General features: G+C 42.8%; 1 protein-coding gene across 1 annotated transcript; it reads right to left on the reverse strand.

Moving 5' to 3' along the window:
• Window positions 1–1,188: 1,188 nt before the first annotated feature.
• On the reverse strand, window positions 1,189–10,605 carry LOC148334496 (ornithine decarboxylase antizyme 2-like). Its single transcript, XM_088299531.1, has 5 exons — window positions 10,381–10,605; window positions 4,601–4,749; window positions 2,795–2,967; window positions 2,108–2,193; window positions 1,189–1,628 (listed from the first exon to the last, which is right to left on the reverse strand). The coding sequence occupies exons 3-5, from the start codon at window positions 2,863–2,865 to the stop codon at window positions 1,495–1,497; spliced, it is 291 nt and encodes a 96-aa protein (XP_088155657.1). The 5' UTR covers window positions 2,866–2,967; window positions 4,601–4,749; window positions 10,381–10,605; the 3' UTR covers window positions 1,189–1,494.
• Window positions 10,606–20,232: the final 9,627 nt, after the last annotated feature.

Genomic DNA, 20,232 nt, shown 5'->3' on the forward strand with positions numbered 1-20,232 from the left:
GCAGAGAAAATGCATATATACACAAATACATATATATATATATATACATACATACATATACATATATATATACATATATACACATACATACATACATATTTTTTATTTATTTATTTTTTTTTTTTTTTATTTTACACCTGGAAGACGTTTTGAAACAAAAGATGCCGTCCCTGCCGCCCCACAAGTCAAGACAAAAGCTTCTTTGGTATTGAGTTCAAAGTGCTGAATTGGGGGAAAAAAATAAAAATAAAACACACACAATCGCACGAGCAGTGTTTGCAACATTACATCGGATTGCATATGATCAAATCATAATACCCGGTATTAGTCTTTGTTCTGCACACGAAAGCCAACCGGGACGGAGGTCAAAATACGAGCACATTCGTCCGCAAGTCTTAAAAAGAGCAAACGTGAGACAAGAAAAGCAACAGTTGATTGCATCCTTGATCATGTTAAGGAACTCTAATGATTTTATTATTTTTTTTTTTTTAAATCTCTATTATAAATTTTCACCCATGATCATGGATGACGATGACTTCAGAAGGATTAAACCAACGGATCGGATCCGTTTCATATCGAACTAGACCGGCCAATCTTGCGACTGAGCAACCGGAACGGTGCCTTCAATTTCAATGCGACATACTTTATTCGATTTGGAACGCTTTGGTTTTTATGTTGACGAATTTGCAGACTGACTTGAAATGTGCATTTGTTAAATGATTGAAATAGTTTTTTTGCACGACAACAGTGCAATCCCGCAGTCCTTGATGTCGATGAAGTGGACCGGCCAACGACTTCCGATGGGTGAGAATGATTGCCGTGTACAACAATGGCGCATTCATGACAACTGAGACTTAAAAATAATACAAAAATAAAATAAAAATCTATATTGTAACAGTTGTGCGAGTGCCTCCTTGATGTCAAACAAGCCCAGCCAATGACTCGCGAGGAGGCAAAACGACTCGACTCATAACCACCCTTCATCCGTGTTGTCAATAAACGAGACTTCAGATTAACCACAACGAGTGGCACGTGGCGCAATGCGACACTTTGGTGGGAACGTCCACTCGGACAGTTTGTCGAAACGCGGTCGCATGGATCCCCGTTGACGCCGAAGCACCACAGCGTGAGGTGACGTTTTGTCCGATCGTGACCTGGGGCTGATCCTCGGCCGTGACCCTGATAAAGTTTATATATTTAAAAAAAAAAAAAAAAAAGCTTTTTCTAAAACTTCAGGGGAGGTATACATGTAGGTAAGTCATCTCCTTCAACGCTCTGTCGTCGAAGGCGTCAAGAACAAAAAGAAAAATGGAAAGTTTGAAATAGGGGGAGGAAAAAAGATGGCAAGGGACACCTCAGTTTCAAGCGAATTGGTTCGCAGTCCTAGAATAAGAAAAATGAGAAGGAAAAAAAACAAACAAAACAAAAACAGAGCCTCGATCCAAGGGCAAGAGGAAAAGGAGAGGTTGGGAAGGGAGGGGCTTCGACGTGGGCTCACTCCTCGTCCGAGCTGCTGCCGATGTCCAGAGTGTAAAGCATGAAGGCCAAGTCGGGCCGGGCCGGAACCGAGGGGTGCCCTGGCTTCACCATCTCGAAGCCCATGTAGTGGAACGTCTTGATGATGGACACTAGCGGGAGCGGGGGGGGGGGGGGAGTGAACAAGAACACCTTGAGTGGGTTTGCTTGAATTACGACGTCATCAAGCGCAAGTGGGATTGGGGTGAAGGGATTTAAGGCATGTCAGCACAGTGGACCCCCGCCAATGCGCGCTTTGGCCCCCACAGGTTCCCATTTTCAAGGATTGCGTGACCCTAACCGGCAAAAAGCCAAAGTAACGCTGTCCACTCACAAACGTGGAACCGGATTGTCGGCAATTGTTCAGAAATCGGAATTTTTCACCTTAACCAGAATATTGACTGCATGCAAACGTCGTCAGTAAGACGGGTCAACATTTGTCTGTTGGCGAGATGTGAGTAGCCCCAATTTAAAAAAAATAAATAAGTTATTGATTCATTTTCCACACAATTGTCCAGCTCGTTGCTGACATGCTACGGTTGGTGTACTTGGAAAAAAAAATGGTAATAGTAGTAGTAACATCAAATCTTACGTCGATCTTCTCGGCCTTTGCGGAACCACAGGAAGACCGAGTTCACCTTCAGCTTGTCTTCGGCAAACTCCAGCAGAGCGGTAAGCCTGAGGACGTCACGCACAGTCGGTCAGTGGATGACGCGGGGGGGGGGGAGTTTGGGGGTGCTGATGACGCAGCCTTCCTCCTTTTACATAAGAGCTGCTCGCTCTTTATATAATATTGCGGTGCCAAGTGGCGCAGCCGACGTCTGATTGGCCGGCAGGATGTGCGGTCACCGCAGCTGACTCGCCGCAGCTGGCTCACTTCATCGGTGTGGCTCTCAAACTTTATAAATCAAGTAGCACCATGATGAACAACATTAAAAAGCAATAGCGTTCATTTAAAAAAATATATATATACCATATTGTAGATTATTGTAAATCACGGTGACTTGAAGTTTGAACATCACGAAAAAAAAAACTGCCCTTGAATAATGATTCAATTCAAATGTATTGTTGCATTTCCACTGCAAAAGAATTACAGAGAATCCAAAAAAAAATGGATTCCTAAAAAAATTTAAGCCACTAAGACGATCCATTGGACCCCTTGAAGGATCCCCGCGGCGCCACATCATAGCGAGAAGTAGGCGCGTTTATTCTCGACTTCTCGATTTGCGGGTGACGCGCAAGCAAACATTGAGAGAGCGCGCGTCCGAGTAAGGCTCACCCTTCTTTGCTTCCCTCGACCAGCGGCCCCGCAGGAATCTCCAGGAAGAGCCTATCTTCCGACACGGCCATATCCCAGAAGGCCAAGCGGCGCTCGCTCAGCTGGTAGTGGAAGCGCAGCAGTGAGGCGTTCCCGTTCACCTCCGTTGCCTGCGTCACGGTCAACTTGCCGTCCTGGAGACGCAACCGAGACATTCAGTCAGGTGAGCCCGGCGATGTAAACCACATGACAAACCAGAATCGGCGCTCGGCTGCTGTTTTGGTGAGCAACGCAGATTCAATGGGGTCAGCAATTCACGCTTCAAATGTTAGCATCTATCAACCACTCTCGCTCTTTGAGCGAGACCTTGGTCATTTTTTTGTCATGTTTTGCCGCCATTGCATTTTGTTTCACAATTATTGACAAACAAATTGCTCCAACACCTGAATTTTCCCCTCAGAGATAACAAAATGATTTGCCTTCAGGTAATAACACAGCAACAACCACTCAACTGCAGCACGCTCAAACACGCAAATTGCAGAATAGCAACTTGGATATCCAAAATTGCAATCGCATGCCAAAGGTCGGCTCGAGTGATTGTCAATGGTAAACAAAAGAAGGACAGTTCAGTTGTCTTTAACTTGTAGCTTCAATACAATCTTGAGAACGCTTTTAAAAGTTTCATTTAGCTTCTACATGCAAGTGGCACCTGGTGTCAGTCGTTTGGGAACCGCTGATCAAGGCGGTTGCTTTACGTACCGATGCTGCTGTCTTGGTTAGCAACAGAATTTTCATGGGCATGGCAGTAACTACGCTCGCTGCTGGTCTTGAGTCATTTGAAAAATAAGAGTACAAATTGAATTTCCCCTCAAGGCTGTATCCGTGTCGGGCCTGATGACGCCGTTTTCTCTTTCAAGTTGATTGCTCACTTTCATATTTTGTATCGAATGAAGCCAATAAGCGCCATGGGGAGGACAATGAGTCCGTTATCCGCCTGCTCCCGCCATCGCGAATCCCCGGGCGCAATCACATGTCCGGGGTACAACGAGACATGCGAGTGTTTAACACGCAGCAACTTGTAGTTGGTTGCGCCTCAAATTGCTTCAATTATTCAATGACAATCATTCAACCGAGGCACACAATTGGCCGCAGGTGAAGATAAGAGAATGTGTGAATGCTTTTAAAAAAATAAAAATGGACAACGGAAAGTCCAAAGTCAAGTTCTTTCAATGCTTGTAAAATGTTTTCATTTGGAAAAAAATAACAGAAAGACAAACCTTAAAAGTGTTACGAGGGAGAAATGTTTGTTTTCTTATGCATGCCTAATTAGGAGCAAAAAAAAAAAAAAGAAAGAATCATATTTATGCTTGAAAATATGATCCATTTATATCAAATAGTGGTGCAATGGAAAACAATTACAAAAAAACAACAACAAATATATATATATACATATATAAAAAATAATAAAGATCTTGACTTGACGAACCGTATCGAATCGTGTTTTATGAGCGATGCGAAATGCGTTGACACAGCCCGTGATTTGCAGTTTCTTTTGAAATGAATGAACTTGGATAGTTTGGGCCTTGGAGAGCTTTTACATGTTGCATGTTAATAAAATGTCGGGTGTGAAATGATTTATTCCCTGGAAAAAAATCTTCAGCGTTTCATTCAAATCGAGATGAGGTTTGTCCGTATGTTTTATACTGTCACTTAGTGGCCAAGAAGTGCACAGCAGAATGATGCCCATTGAATTAATACCAATGTTTAAAATCGTCACATTCTGGAAAAAAAAAAAAAATAAATCAATTCATGTGCCAAGATGCTCACCTTGTGTAGCAGCACGCCGAGAGAGTGATCCCTGACCGTCCCTCGCCCACCCGGGATCTTTAGCTGTGGGTGAGGGGCATCAGGAACACCACTGAGGCCCCGGTGGTTGAGGAATGGAGCCCGGCAGCCGCAAGCCCGCTAACCAGGAACTGCGCGCACACACACAGAGCAGAGGGAGGCGTCGGTGAGTCACTTTCAAGGAAAGACGATCCAACTTGATTTCTATAGCGCATTTGGCAACAGCTGAAAGACAACCTTTTGTTTTCCTTTATCTTTTTGGTGTGGATGAGTGGGGCTTTCCTGACAAATGTGATACAATATTTAGCGACAAACGTTTCTCGTATCAGCCTTTTTGGGAGATTTGTTTCCCCGATGTAACACAGATAAAAAAAAATTTCTGAGTGGGAGCAAGCTGAAGAGGAGAAATGTTTGTGGAGGACAAATGAAAAGGAAGAAGAAGCAGTTGTGAAATAAAATGGTATTGTATAGCAGTAACACAAAGGTCTTTTTCAGTTAGGACAGCGTGTTATGTTTGTAGAAAGCATTAAGAGAATAAGTACTCCTTTAACGTCATTTTTTTACAGGATTTAGAAGCAAGCACTCCCTGAAAGACATCATAAAATAGGTAAAAGCAATTGTGTGATTTTGATTTAAAAAAAAACAAAAAAAACAATCAACTTTCACGGATGACTACATGACTTTTATCATGACGCTGAAATTCACAGCATCAGGACAATTTTAAATGGAGATACCTAAAACATTCGGAGATTATCAAAAATAAAATTAGACAAAATTACAAATTGCGCCTGTAAACGTATTAAGACTCTCCACGACAACCCAGGCTAAACTTGGCGCCTCTCTGACATGGAAAGCTCGTCTCACAGTTAAGATGCATCACCTTCAAATACTTCCTTGACACCAATTAATGGGCTTTGTTGGGATCTTGTAGTAGTTGATGGCAATTCAGAAAGACCACAAAAAATGTAAACGGCTGATCTTAAATTGCCGGGGATAGACGAGAAGGAAAAAAAACAAAAAAACAACAGCACCGTTTTCAGAGACTGGTGACCGTCTTCAGTGAGGCCAAGCATCCCCAACAAGCACAATTTGGGACGAAACGACTGCAAACAGTCCGCCGAGCTTTTTGGTAGCACGCCTCGCTATGAGAGACATGAGATGGACATGCTCGGGCCAACTGGGTCTGGCATGTGAACAAAAATGTGAGGCAGACAAACAGCTGTCCGACAGACGAGTTTGCTGGAGAATGTCGACATTCGACGTGCAGCGCAAAATATTTCTCTCTTTCTGCCAGCCACGCTGGAGCCGCCGCTAAATGCCGACAACTGTCGCCGTACAATACCATGCAAGCTTTTTTTATGCGCTCTTAACTCACTTACCGTCATAAATAAACAGCTTGAAGACTGTTTGAGGAATAAACAATCAGCATACGTTTAAGGAAGTAAACCTCGGCCATGTTTTTTTTAATGAACACTTGGGCCTACTATGCTACTGCCTTTTCAATTTGGTCGTGATGCTTGCACTTGGAGAGCCAACTAGTTGGTACTTGGTGTAAAAAGACTTGAGTGCAACACGGGTGTACATTTATGACGACTTTTCCATTCGCTCTCTCACAAGGAGAGATGCAAACTGTTGTTGGTGATCAACGCGCCGCAGACGAACTAAGCAGATGAGAATCACGGGCAGGACACAGATGGAAGTGATAAAGACGACGCCTGCCAACAAGAGCTGCTCATCTTTTTTTTTTTTGTTTGTTTGTTTTTTTTTCCACCGCCCGAACCTGATGGAAGTGCCAGCTTGTTGTGAAAGGCAACACCGTGACATTTAAACCGGCCTCGCCAACGCCGCCAAACTAAATAGCTGACGAGGTCATCCTAAAAACAGAATATAGTTTATGTTTTTAAGGTCGACCAAAATCGCACACACGCACAAAGACACCAGAGTACTTTATTGTGAAAAGACATTTCAAGACAGTGGGAAGCGCGCGCGCGACAGGCGTTCAAATAAGACGGCGGAGCGCTGCCCTTCCTGGCGTCGCTTGGACAAGAATCAGATGAGTTGTTTTTAAAAAAAAAAAAAAAAAAAAAAAAAAGGACTTGGTTGGAGAATCGAGGTGTTTGGAGGACAGCCAAGCGACACACGGGGGAACAAAACATCCTCAGAGAAGACCGGAAAACATTCCAACAGTACAATGGCCCGCTTAGGAACAACTCTTGTGTCCAACGAGGCAAGTGAAAGGCGAGCGCAGGAGGTTGGAAGGTGCGCCGGAAGTGAGCGAGGATGCCGCATTTCAAGTCGTTTGCAATTCATTCCAGCATCCAACTTCAAAGAACCAAGTTATGGCCGAGTGGTCTAAGGCGCCGCGTTCAGGACCCAGTCTCCCCAGGAGGCCTGGGTTCGAATCTCGAATTTCCCCATTGTGGGACTAATAAAGGCAATATTATTATACAATAGAATGTAAGCTCGAATGCGGGCAAACGGAACCTATCAGAGTGTGTAGTAAAGAATAGAAAAGGAAGCCTTAAGACATTCTCGGAGGTCATGGTTTAGTTATATAGCGCATTTCAAATTCGAAAAAAAAAAAAAAAAAAAACTACAAGAAAAACAACATTACGGACAAGTAGGCACGAGCCAAAGAGATTTGAACAGAAAACAAAATTTATCCAAACCGCTTTTTGTAAACGAGACGGACGCAGAGCCTGGACATGAACGGCCCGTTCCTGAATTTTAGAAAGCCTTCAAAATGTTGATTTGTTTGAATCAATGTCAAGGCCAGTCGCTTCATTATCAACTGTCAATGTTTGGCACGTTGACTCGTGCAAGTTTGGCAGGGTTGCGTGTCCAAGTGGAGATAAGAACGCTGAAACCCGACAGACCGATCCATCCTGAAAGCAAACCCAACAACAACAAGGAAACATCGACTTTGGATCACTGTGCTCAACTGACCCAAACGGTCTCATTTGTTCGCGTCGCAGAGACATTGAGAATTCCAATGCAAAGTGGCAGACGTGAAGCTTGACAAGCTGGCAGTGCAAGTAAGCCAGCCCAGCCTTACAAAGCAAAGCTAAAAGTAGAAGACGCGCATGGCTGGCCCCGCCTCAAAGTGCAGATTCTGACCTTGTGATTGGTTCCAATCTAGTCTGAAGGCAGACTCAACATGTTAAGACAGTAAACAGAGCGCGCGTTACATCACAGGGTGTGTCGAAAAACAGTGGGGGTAGTTCATTGCTCAAATATTAAACGGGTATGCGCCAACGACATTAGAAACAAAAGGCTGAGAGCACAATCGACAACACGGGCGTGACTAAGTTTGAAAAGTTTGATATTGTGCGAGACAGAATCGTTCATGAAACACTCCGATCCAGTCTCGTCCACAAATGGCTCTTGTAACCAACAGGTATGCACGAGGGTCATGGCCCAGCTTGTTTGCAAAATTCAGGTTGGCAAACCACCAATAGCTTCCAGATGCCTGTAGATGGCGGCGCAGCATCATTCTGGATTTGCCATCAGCACGGCTTTTGAGTCGACGATAAAAACGAGGCGCTGAATCGCGACTCGCCAAGTTTATTATGAGGGAGAGAAATGACAAGAGGTGCGCTGCAGCGAGCCAAAATAAACCATCTTTTAATTTATCTGCTTTGAAAGCCAATGCCGATTATCTGCAAAATGCCAAATATCGGCTCAGATAAATCGGCCCGGCCAATAATCGGTCTAACGCTAGTGCGAAGTAGCAACTAGAAACTCATTGCCTCTGAAAATGAGGACAACTCGAGTTGATCCACTTGAGAATCGAACAGTATCCGATTCATATCGCAACTCCGCTTTGGAAAAAAGCTGGCAGTGAATGCGCAAACTCCATCAGGTAACGTTGAGAAGAATTCAAGTCGCTGCTCAGTGAGGATCGTCACTTCCACATCGATCGGCCTCATTGGCGTCAAGCTAGAAAGCACTTAAAATGAATGCGGCCGCAAGAAGACGCATCCTGAGCGATGCGTTCGAGCTTGCCGGCTCGCCCCAAGCCCGACTGAGGCTCCGTCAGTGTGTCAAACTCGAAAGGAAGACGGCACGCTGCTGAATGGTTTGGCTTGGGGGACGGAAATTCTGACCGCCGCCGCTCACATCCAGAAGCTTCCAGAAAACAACAGTCAAGTAGCGTGCTCGTCTGAATGAGCACACGAATGTCAAGTTCGTTGACGGTAAAGGGGAAAACCTCGATGCAAGTCGTTATGTAACCAGGCCAGATGTCAGCAGAAAAAGGCAAACCGAGTGGACGCAAGTAAGCGGAAGCCGTCAATGTGCCACGAGCGGCTAAAAGCAACGTTTGCTTATCTTGAGATCAAGCGCCACGATGCAACCACAGTGAAAGCGCGGCGCTCATTACTAACTGTCTAATTACACCGGCACGCAACACGTGATTTTAAAAGCCGAAGGGTATGGCATCATCACCAAGCCTAAAAATACGACCCATTATTTATTGTGCTCATGTGGCAATCAGCCATGACTATAAAAATGAAAAGAAAACAATCACCATTGAACCAACCAAACCAAAAGTTCGTTTTATGAGTCTGCCGGCTAACAAATAATGCAGAACAAAAAAAGACGGGCTAACGAAAGTAGCATTGATATTGTGGAAGTTGAATAAAAATTCATTTATTAACCCCAAATATTAAAAAAAAAAAAAAAAAAAAAAGTCGTTTCAGATCCGCACTTGGAATTCGGCATTTGTGAATTTGCATACTTGCAGATTTTATTACATTTAATACTCATTGCGCACAATGAGCAAGGAGAGCGCCACTGCCTACTACTGGAGCGGATGTGCAATTACACGTTATGGTAGCACAGCGGGGGAAAAAAGCATGTTCCCCAGGGTAACAGGAGACCCCGCTCAGCATCACACCGCACCCCCCCCCCCCCCCCCCCCCCAGGGGGGCCCGCCCCACTATTTGAGAAGCACTGGTTTAAGAGAAGTGAGGACTTTGTCCAACATCAACATGATGGAAATTGATGCAAGAGATTTTGGACAATCACATTTTTTTTATTTAAAGAATTTATTTATTTTACATCAGCTATGAAAATGATTCGTGCCATTTCTTTTCCTCAGTATCAAAACTATAGCGCTTGATGAAAACATCATACATATTTGGTGTGCAGAGGTTTCTTTTGTAGTCAACAAATTACTGTACATAACTGAAACGAAAGAAAAATAATTTAAAATGTATTTAGCTAGTATATTTTTATTTCTGAGTTTGCACTTTTCCTGACGTATGCATTTTAGTACCAAAACAAAAGTAAGCGAATACTTGCAGTTTTCTAAGGTTGTAAATTGCAAATTGCGACTGACGCATTCTTTATCAAGACCAGGCGTCATCACCTGTAAAACGTCACTCGACCAAAGTGTCGCGCATTCAACACAAATGTTTAAGTGAGGTCAAAAGCGTGTCGTGCATTAAACAAAAAGTGTGTCTGTGAAGGAAAAGCTCGGACCAGGACATGATGGAACATTCCAGGTGCTCAACATGAAGAGAAGTCGCGACATACATTTATGTTTCCAAACATGACGAGGCACAGATGTCAGTCATATTTCCTTATTTTTCATGTTATTATTTATTTCAATTTATTTATTTATTTATTTTTCGAGTAATCGCCTTTCTATCACCGCGGAGGAGTTGACACAAGTTTTTTCCCGGCAAATGGGAAGAAAAGTCTTCCCCTCCCCCCTAAAAAAAACTAAATTGCTGACATGATTACGAGTCACTTCCTACCTTTCGTCGGAGTTCAACATGTCAGCCTCGACGACAGCTTTTTACGGTCCTTGTTTTAAAAGAAAAAAAAATACTGGGCGCAAAAAGGTTAGGCATAAAAACTGCGCGTTCGGCGAGTCAAGTACGAAGCTCCAAAGACTTGTTGGCGTGTGCTCCGGGTTTGTTTTGCTCGAGGAGGAAGGGAAGTAATCATCACTTGGCAGCAGCCAACAGACTGCTGTCTACGACACTCGCGGTATTTATATGGAGGGTCCACCGCGGTGCATTGTGGGTGACTCCGCCCCCATATCGCCATCACGCTGTGGAGAGAATCAAACCGCTCCAAACTTCACGCTACACGATAATTAAAAAAAAACAACTCCTTTTTCTGATTAAACCTTATTGTTTTATGCGTTATTTACTCACATGTCAATTAAAAGGGTGACTCTCCAGGGCGGATGTGGGCAAACTTTGGTGCTCACTAATGATATAGAATGTTCAAATACGAAATGATTTTCTGTAGAAATGTACAATTTGTATTCAAATTATATTCATCAAATCACAAAAGCGATGGCTGCTTCATTTTTTTAGGAGTGTATAAAACAACATTATTGGAATTGACATTCAAAACATATAATTCTGAGATTCAAAGGAAATAATTAGATACAGCTATAAAGGAGATGTTAGCCTGGTCAAGATGGTTTAAACTATTTTTTTCTGGGAAGATATAAATTATTTATTAATTTAATGCTCTGAAGCAATGTTAGGAAAGGGATGCTTTGATGCCTACAATGAAACAATGAGTTATAATAATAATATTCCCTTTATTAGTCCCACAATGGGGAAATTCGAGATTCGAACCCAGGCCTCCTGGGGAGACTGGGTCCTTAACGCGGCGCCTTAGACCACTCGGCCATCCTGTTGTTATGTTGTTATCCAAATTGGGAAAGATAAAACAAAGACATAACTTTGTTGAATGTTGACTACAAATTGATGACACAAGTTTCGGTAGAACATTTAATTATAATAAAGTCCCTTGAATATTATGGATTTGGTAAAAGGTTAATTTAGGTACTCAGTATGGTGTATAATAATATCAATAGTTCTCCATTTCTCTTCCTTTGGGAACAAAGAGGAGATTTGAGGTTAAAAGGGGGATAAAGTAGCGCCATCCTTGTTCTCATTTATTATTTATTTTGCTTGCAGAGCATTTCTGTGTTTTTCTGGAAAAATAGTCCAGATATTAAATAGATTGGGGAATCATCTGACGATAACTCAATTAGCAGAAGCTACGTCAATGATACTCAAGAAAGAAGAACAAATCCCTTTGGTAATTCGGAAAATAGGTTTGTTTTATAAAGCACCTGGCTTGGGCTTAAATTTGAGAAAAATGTGAGTTGATCCAAAAGATGCATATGGAATTGCAATAAAAGATGAGGTGAGATATTTAGAGAGACGTTCATGTAAGTTCACAGTTAGTTTAAATGAGTTTTTATAGCAGGGTTTTCTTTTCTGGGATTCTTCATTTTAGTTGAGTTTTTATTAGTTTTAGTATTAGGTTTCTTTTTTTGTCAATAAATGGCGTAATTGTCGATTGCACGATTTAAAAAAAAAAAAAAAAAAAAGGTTATGCAACCATTCCAAAACGTCTGCCTTTTCGAATGTGTCATGGCTGTTGTTGGCATTGGATAAGGTGACATTATTTCAGCAACAAGTAGCCACACGTTACCACTCGGATCAGTGGCACACATGCTGCCAAGTACATGAGCGACGTGCATTCGAGCTCATGTGACACGCTGACACCATCCAATGTATGCGGCAAGCTTTACGCATGCAGCCCGTGACAACACAGCCTGCCACTGCTGGAGTCCAAAAAATGTGCAGCCTCGCAAAAGACCCTTTGTCACCAGCATCATCCTGGCTTGACACGAGGACAAAAAGGACGCATCAATATCACTTTTTTTTTTTTTTAACCAGGCTTGTGTTCACGCTAACGATGAACCAAATCGAATGATAGAATTAATTCGAGGCCATTATAATGAAATAAACAAGATTACCATGGCATGGTAAAGCGGAACCAATTCCAGCTACAATGTCTATTTTTGCATCTTAATCATGGCATAAGGACGATGCCAGATGGAGGAGCATCCATTCCTCCAGGTTGCAGGAATTGTTATTTGATTGACATTTGACAGCTCAGCTGTTGTGTGGCTTCGGCGCATTAAGTGGACTCGCCCGCAGCGTTTGAGAGCAAACACAACTAATTCAATGCCATTGACAGCTGTACACGTCAATGATCATTTTTCATATAATTTAAGATTTATTTTTCAATTTTAAAAAAAGTACTATTTTATTGGCTCATGAAAACAAAGCACATTCCAGGTCGCTTTTGAAGCCTAACTTAAAAATGGGCCCTCCCCGATATAGCTCCGAAATATTTTTTTTTTTTAAAGCATCACATGAGAATGTTTTATAATGACACTTGTGCTTTGATTTGGATTTTCAACTGCAAGCACATTCCTTCATGTTGCAGCCGTGTGAATATGTGTGTGTGTGTGTGCATGACTTGCATTCATAACATGCTCCAGAGTGAGTTTTCCTCCCGTGAGTTTGCTTTGCCCCGAGGGATCGACCTACATTTCTGCATCATGCCAGGATTAATTTACCGGCTGATAAAGGTGTCGCGCCGACAGACCCTGGACTATTTTTGTGGAGCAATTTACACATTTAAATGGACAAGCTTTAAAGTAAAGCCGAGTGAGAGGTTGGGTCATCATCATGAAATGTTACATCATACACACCCCCAAACAAGAGAACAGAATGTCGATTTAGCTTGAGACGTCCCTCACAAATAGTCCAGGGACCCAAAGAACCCGACATAGCAGCGGCGTTATGTAAGGTGGAATGGAAAAGAGTGCTCGTGCCAAACGGATTACCCGATCAGTAACAAGATCGCAAGCCGGGCTACTTGATCCTGGCACGTTAGACATGCGATGTCGGTGCTGCTTGCTGGACGAGGCTGGCGGGGGGGGGGGGGGGGGGGGGGTTTAAGGTGCTACTCGTATTATGAAATCTGCCTAGCAACACGAGCTAGCGAAATTCTGATAGGTTAAAAACTCTAACATAAAAATTCAACACAAGGATATGATATAACATCAAAGTGAAGAATATGATTGTGATTTTCTAAGATCTAAATAGGCTTTAACATGTAAGTAACTATAGTTTTTTCCACAAACATGCGCTTAAAGGCATATCAACTATAAGTCAAGTTTTGGAGTTTTGATTTTTCAAGATTTTGACACCGTTTTATCCCTTTTTTCCAACCAATGAATATCGGCTTCAAATATCATTCATCGGCCTCCATGACTTCTAATAATCAGTATCGGCCCTGGGAAAAAAAAAAAGCCCTGTCAGGGTTGAGGAAGGTGAGGACCCAAACGCAAGGAAGCAAGGCAGGGGTAACTTAAAGGGCATTTAATTAACAGAAAAGTAAGGCAAACAGGGAACTTGGAAAAACTAGACAACGACAGGAAACTAATGATCGGGACAGGAAACGGGAACAGGCAACAGGGACAGGAAACAGGGACAAGCGACAGTGAAAATGACAATGAACCAACAAGAAGTGAAAGCAACCAGGGAACTAAATACACACAAATTGACGAGACAACGAGGAGCACCTGGACAAGACATGGAGGGTTGGAAGGACCGGATTGGTTAACACTAGGGCTTGGGTAAACGAGCACAGGTGGACACAATAGACAAGACGAGACAAGACACATGAACAAGGCCAAAACATGAAACCAAATACTAAACCAAAAATAATAAATACAAATCATGACAAGCCCATCATCATCTATCTCTAATCCGAACGGGTCAGGAGCTCCCGTTAATGGCGGGGCTTCACTGCACATAAAAATACAGAGAATATGCAGTTAAACTACTTAGAGATGTGAGAGTCACTCGGTGGCTTTGCAAGATTAGCGCGAAAATGTTTTTTGTCTCCATGCCTTGATTGACTTTCGAGGAGGTTCCATCGCAGTGGAACAAACATCATATTCTGATTTCACACGTGAATGGTGTGAAAACGGACGCCGTTTCTTTTTTCTTTCACCCAAGCCAGCATAAATCGCGGCGGAATGGCAGGAAAAGTCGCTCCGGTGACCTCATTTGCGCTGGATTTGGGTCATTAACATGACACCGGGTTATTGTTTTCTGGGGACAACCTCGAAGCACGAGGAAACAAAATAAACAAGAGAGGCCCACTTGGAACTTGGCAACAATTCATTTGGAGTTTGACTCATATTGATGGCGACATGTTGAGCAGGCCAGACATTTGTGGATCAGCTTAAGGCTCAGCCCATTTGGCAGATTTCATACTGAGCAAAGGTTCATTGGTGAAATGAAACCAAGCACTTGTCAAGTAATACAGAATACAAATACTTTGTCACTCGAGTATAATTTTCACCCATCTGTACTATTTCTGGCAATTTTCACATTTTCTTAACCACATCCCACGTGCAAAATGCGGTCATTTTACTTTGATACGTTGACCCTAAATAATTTCTACTCATCACCCTCGCCCACATTTGCAGTGGCGAGCCGTGCATTTTGCACGTAGGCCTTCAGTGAAGTCCCACTTGAATAAATCCCCCTCATAATAGCATCATTTATGACACCATGGCTGGCGACCGCTTGAAAGACGAGATACATCGCCGTTGGCGCTCGGCTATGTGATCCCCCCCGATGTCACCTGGTGGAGGAAGGTGGGCAGCGAATCTGTTAGCATCTTGGACAGTTCTTAACAGAGCGGCTCGTTCCCAAACGGTCTCGCCCTTCAGCACTTTGTCTTTTTGCTTTATGTAAGAGCTCCAATTCGAGCCGGGGGCTCGTTGAACCTTCCAGAAAATGATTTTTGCGCTATTCACTTAGTTTGCTTGGACAAGACCCTCCCCCTCTCCATAAAAATCACATTATAATCACATGTTGATTTTCAAACCATGGTTTAAAAATAGCTAGCTAGCTAGTTAGCATGTTGCCATACTTTTGCTCATGTTTTGAACTGAGGAAGAAAAACTCCTAAATTAACTAAAGATGATAAATGCAAAAAAAGGGCCTTACATGTTTGTGTGTGTTTTTTATTTATTTATATAATTTTCTGACGGCAGAAGCTTGGGGAGATTTTAGGTCAACGCATTTGCCAATAAATCATTCCTGTAGTCGAAAACATCAAGAAAATATATTAAAAAATAAATTACCTTTATTCAACCCGAGCTGAGTCTTTTCACGAGGATGACGTGACACGTGGCACGTGTGGTCGCACGCCTCATAAACATCCAAAATCCGAGGCGTGATGGTGCTGCACAAACAACCAGATGACGAAGAAGCACTTCAAGCTGAAGACACAGACTCTGTTCAGTGGTTTTTCAGTCCCTCGGGACACAACGGAAAAGTCCAAGTGGAATAACTTCAGAGAGTTTCACTTTCGTCCGCAGAGTATTCCATGTAGCGGGGCAGGAAAGTGGAAAGTCCGGTTTATAAATTCCATCGTGACCAGGGTTGGAATAGTTTAGCATTTGTTCAACATGGTTAGTTTTTTTTTTAAATTTGGTTTGGACTTTTGTTTTTAAATTCAGTTCAATTTAATTTTCTATAGCTAATTTGTTAGCTTTTGTTTTTTTTGGAATCCTTCATTTTAGTTTAGTTTTTATTTGTTTTAGTATTAGGTTAAGTTTTTTGGTAATACTTTTCAAATGCAAGATAAAAAAAAGGTTTGAAGGTAATAAAGTAAACTACAATTCTCAAATCTGAAACAAAGGACATTTTCCCTTTAATTATAGTTTTGTTTTAGTTAGTTTAATTTTTTTTATAATTTCATTTCATTAACACGAAAAAGAAAAAAAAAAGGAAAAAAATCTTCAATTTCTTTTTTCAGTTATGTCGTCATTTTTCGTTAACGATAATAACTTTGGACCTGACCCAAGGAATAGATAAACAAAGTAACTGCAAAAATGTCTGGACAAAAAACTGTTTTCAAATACAGAATAAAAAAACAACTAGAGCATGGAGACACCTTCACAGCAACAATTAAAAAAAAAAAAGTAAAAAGTCATCAGAAAAATAAATACTCAAAAAAAATCTAACTCAGCAGCATATTTGCACTTCTTAGGTGACTTGAGCATCACTGAAGTCAACGTTTGATTGTAGTTTCTAAAGTAAGCATAAAACTGTCCAAAAAAAAAAAGTGGCGGGATGTAAAGTCAAATGCTCAATTATTGTACTTAACTCGAGTACAGTGGTGCCTTTAAGACAGTGCTTCTCAATTATTTTTCTGTTACGCCCCCCAGCAAGAAGAAAACAATTTACGCCCCCCCACCACCACCCACTCTCCGCCGAAACTATAAATAATCACATTTTCGTTGCAAAACAAAGTTAATATTCGCACTGTACAATGGGCAAGGAGAGCGTCACTGCCAACTAGTGGAGTGGAGGTGCAATTATACCGTTTTGGAGTACGGCCCACTACTAGAGAAGCACCGCTTTAAGAGCTAGCTTAATGCAAATGCTAATTTATCTTTGTCTTCCCTATGTGATATATATAAAAGGTTTTTTTTGTTTTTTTTTTAAATAATGTGGCGGGCATGCAGATGACTTGGATGAAGTCATGCTCTCATCCGAGGATTTGGACTTGTTCAACACACTCCAAGGACGAGAGCGGAGAGGATGATGTAAGCCTGCCAAATAGTGAGACGAAATGGAGCGTTATTCCACGTTGTGGGCTTCAAAGGAATCCACTGAGAGGCTACAGAGAGGGTGATTTATTCTTGAGATTACACAAGAGAAAAAATAGATGGAAAAAGTCAAGTGATGTTATTCAATTATTGAAGTACAAGCCATTACTGTCGGCCTGTACTCACTGAACACAATGCCAACGTTTCAAGACGGCAGCGGCGCGACGCGGTGCGATAGTGGTTATCATGTATGGCTTCGCCATTTGGAGGTTTGGGATTTGGATTCAAAATCTGGTCTTTCTCTGTGGGGTTTGTGTGTTGTCCGCATGTTGCGTGGGATTATTCCTCTCACTTTCCACCAGCATGCATATTTGGGTTCTTGTTTCGGGGTTAGGATGGTTTGGGATTGCGCATTATAGTTAGTTTCGATTTCGCATGTTATTCATCCATCCGGTTGCCAGCCAATCGCAGGGCACACAAAGACGAACAACCATCCGCGCTAACAATCGCAACTAGGGGCAATTTCGAGTGTCCAATCAACCTGCCACGCATGTTTTTGGAATGTGGGAGGAAAGCGGAGTACCCGGAAAAAACCCACGCAGGCACGGGGATCAAGGCCGGAGCCGGAATCGAACACTGCACCATTGAACCGTGAGGCGGACGTGCTAAACAGTCGTCCGCCGTGCCACCAGATTTTAATTCATTTAATTTAAATTTGTATTTACAGCTTAGTTTATTTTAATGCTTCATTTCTTATATAGTTTTTTTCTGTAAGCCATTCCTATTTTTTTTTATTCCTTTTTTTGTATGCCATTTTAAACGAAAAACAAAATGTGCTCTATATTTTGAAACGGAACTTTTGAATTGAACTGGAAATCCTTCTTCGCGTCAACACGAAAAAGAACGGTGATTTATAGGCGAAGAATTTGTGAAAATACGAGCTCTGCGATTGGCCCAAAATGGCAACTTCCTGTTCAATATTTTTTCTTTTTTTTCGTCCTGTTCAATATCAGATGTGTCCTTCACACTTTTTCCGGCATCCTGGTACGATAGACAAGCCACAGCCATCATCCCCAATTATGAGAGGGTGTGCACATTTGCGCAACTTCAACTCACTTTCTACTTTTTCCCCCAACTTATGTTGAGCAGGTCAAAGGTCACGGTGATGGTGAAAAAAGTTTTGGAATGATCACAACAACCTGGCTTTTGAACAGGGGTGTGTAGACTTTTTATTTCCACCATAGCTGCCGCACTGATGGTCAGTCAGCACGCACGACGCATGAGGATTTGAGATGTGGCCTCCGACAGCGGAAGCGCGCCCACGCGCGTTTTCAGCCTTCTCATGGAAACTTCTAACCTCGACCTCTACATGAGCGTGTGAGAAAAGCCTCGCCGGTTCCCACGCAAGACAAAGGCCGTGCCCAGTAGGAGCGAACCTAAATTAGCCGTCGCTAGCGCTAAGCGGCGCTCAGGAAGGCCGGCCGGATCGTGGGAACCGCCCCGGGTGTGGGCCGACGCTCCTTCCAGGGAAAAACGTGAGCGAGCGCTCGGCGAAGGGAGGAAGCGGGAGAACAATGACGAAGCGGCGCGGCCGCAACCGGGCCTTTGGATTCGGACGCACTTTCCCAAAGTCATTGACAAAACAACAAGGCCCAGTTCCCACGCTGACCTTTCCCACGCCGCTCCGCCCCGAGTATTGTATATTTATAATTCTCTTGTCAGGCCGTTTCCCCTCCAACTGTTTGTCTTTGCTTATCTTTGAGGACGTGACCAAACACCCCCCCCCCCAACTCCACAGACGCATTTTAACAACGGCATGACGCTGCTTATGTGAGGACAGTGCATCAAATTGTCTAAGAGGTGAATGACGTGCGTGGAACTTCAAACTTTACACCTCAAACGTACTTTCGGGGTTGCAAAAGCTCCACCGACACCAAGACGACACAAACTTCAGTCTCAGGGTCCAAAATAAATATAAAATACAACTTTATTTCGATCGCGCACTTCACAACAGCTGGAGCTGTAAATTGAGCGGGAAATTAGCACACAAATTCAACGACAAACAATAAATACCAGAAGAACAGAGACAGTCTCGTGTTGAGTCGAAAGCTAAAGAATAATGTGTCTTCAAAGTGGACAGAGAGGGGGCGGGGCTTGCCTGACATTTAAAAGGGTGCTCATTCCATAGAGAAGAACCGGCAACAGAAAAGGCACGATCACATCCTCCCCCCGAGATTGGGCTTCGTCCTCGGCACCTCCAGCAGCTTTTAGTCCGCAGACCTGAGGCAGCAAGCACGTGCGTAGGGACGGAGGAACTTGGAGAGGTACGCCGGGGCGAGGCCATTTTGAGACTTCAAGACGATCAGAAGTATCTTAAAAGCAAACTCTCTTAAAGCGAAGTCCAAAGTGCACTGGGAGCCAGCGAAGAGAGGCCAAGATTGGGATTCTGTTCTCCGTCTTCCGAGCATAAATATAAATAATATGACTCCATTTAGATCGTATTCACGGATCAAAGAAAGTGATTAGAATAGTCTTTGATTTAAAATACTCTTCATATTTGGTGATTTTGGATTAATTACAAGATATTATTCGAGTAAATACCCGTTAAAAGCTTCACAAAAAATAGTAGCACAAATACAATTTATTGCAATTAATCACAATTTTTTTTTCCGATTAATTAGTAAAAAAAAGTAATGCAATTAATCGCACTTAATGAAAAAAAATTCCGATTAGTTAAAAAAAGTAATTGTGTAATTATTAAAGTAATTATGTACACGTATGTATAAAAAAAGCCATTTGTGTAGCTAAGTGTAAATGACAAGTTGATTCGGCGAGGGGAGCAGCATGCCGGGATGCGCCGGCATTGCTTGTTTGCGGTGATTCTCAGCAATGTCCGTTTAATCTACGTGACAAAGGCTTCCGCGCACAGCTATGTCAGACATGTCCGGCCTGCGCGGCGCAGCCCGCGAGGTGAACAACAACAGTTTAGCCACGCATTGAACCCAATCGCAACAGTCCAAACAAGAGAGGCTTTAAAGATTCCCGGGAATTCTTTCCATATTTTTCCCCGTCCTGATGAGTCATTGGATGCTTGAGTGGATCGGGCCAAAACACCGCAGCGCACTTCCCGGCAGCCCAGAACGGC

Source organism: Idiotropiscis lumnitzeri, chromosome 6, assembly GCF_059441095.1.
Source record: "Idiotropiscis lumnitzeri isolate Australia: NSW breed Sydney's pygmy pipehorse chromosome 6, RoL_Ilum_1.0, whole genome shotgun sequence".
NCBI lineage: Eukaryota > Metazoa > Chordata > Actinopteri > Syngnathiformes > Syngnathidae > Idiotropiscis > Idiotropiscis lumnitzeri.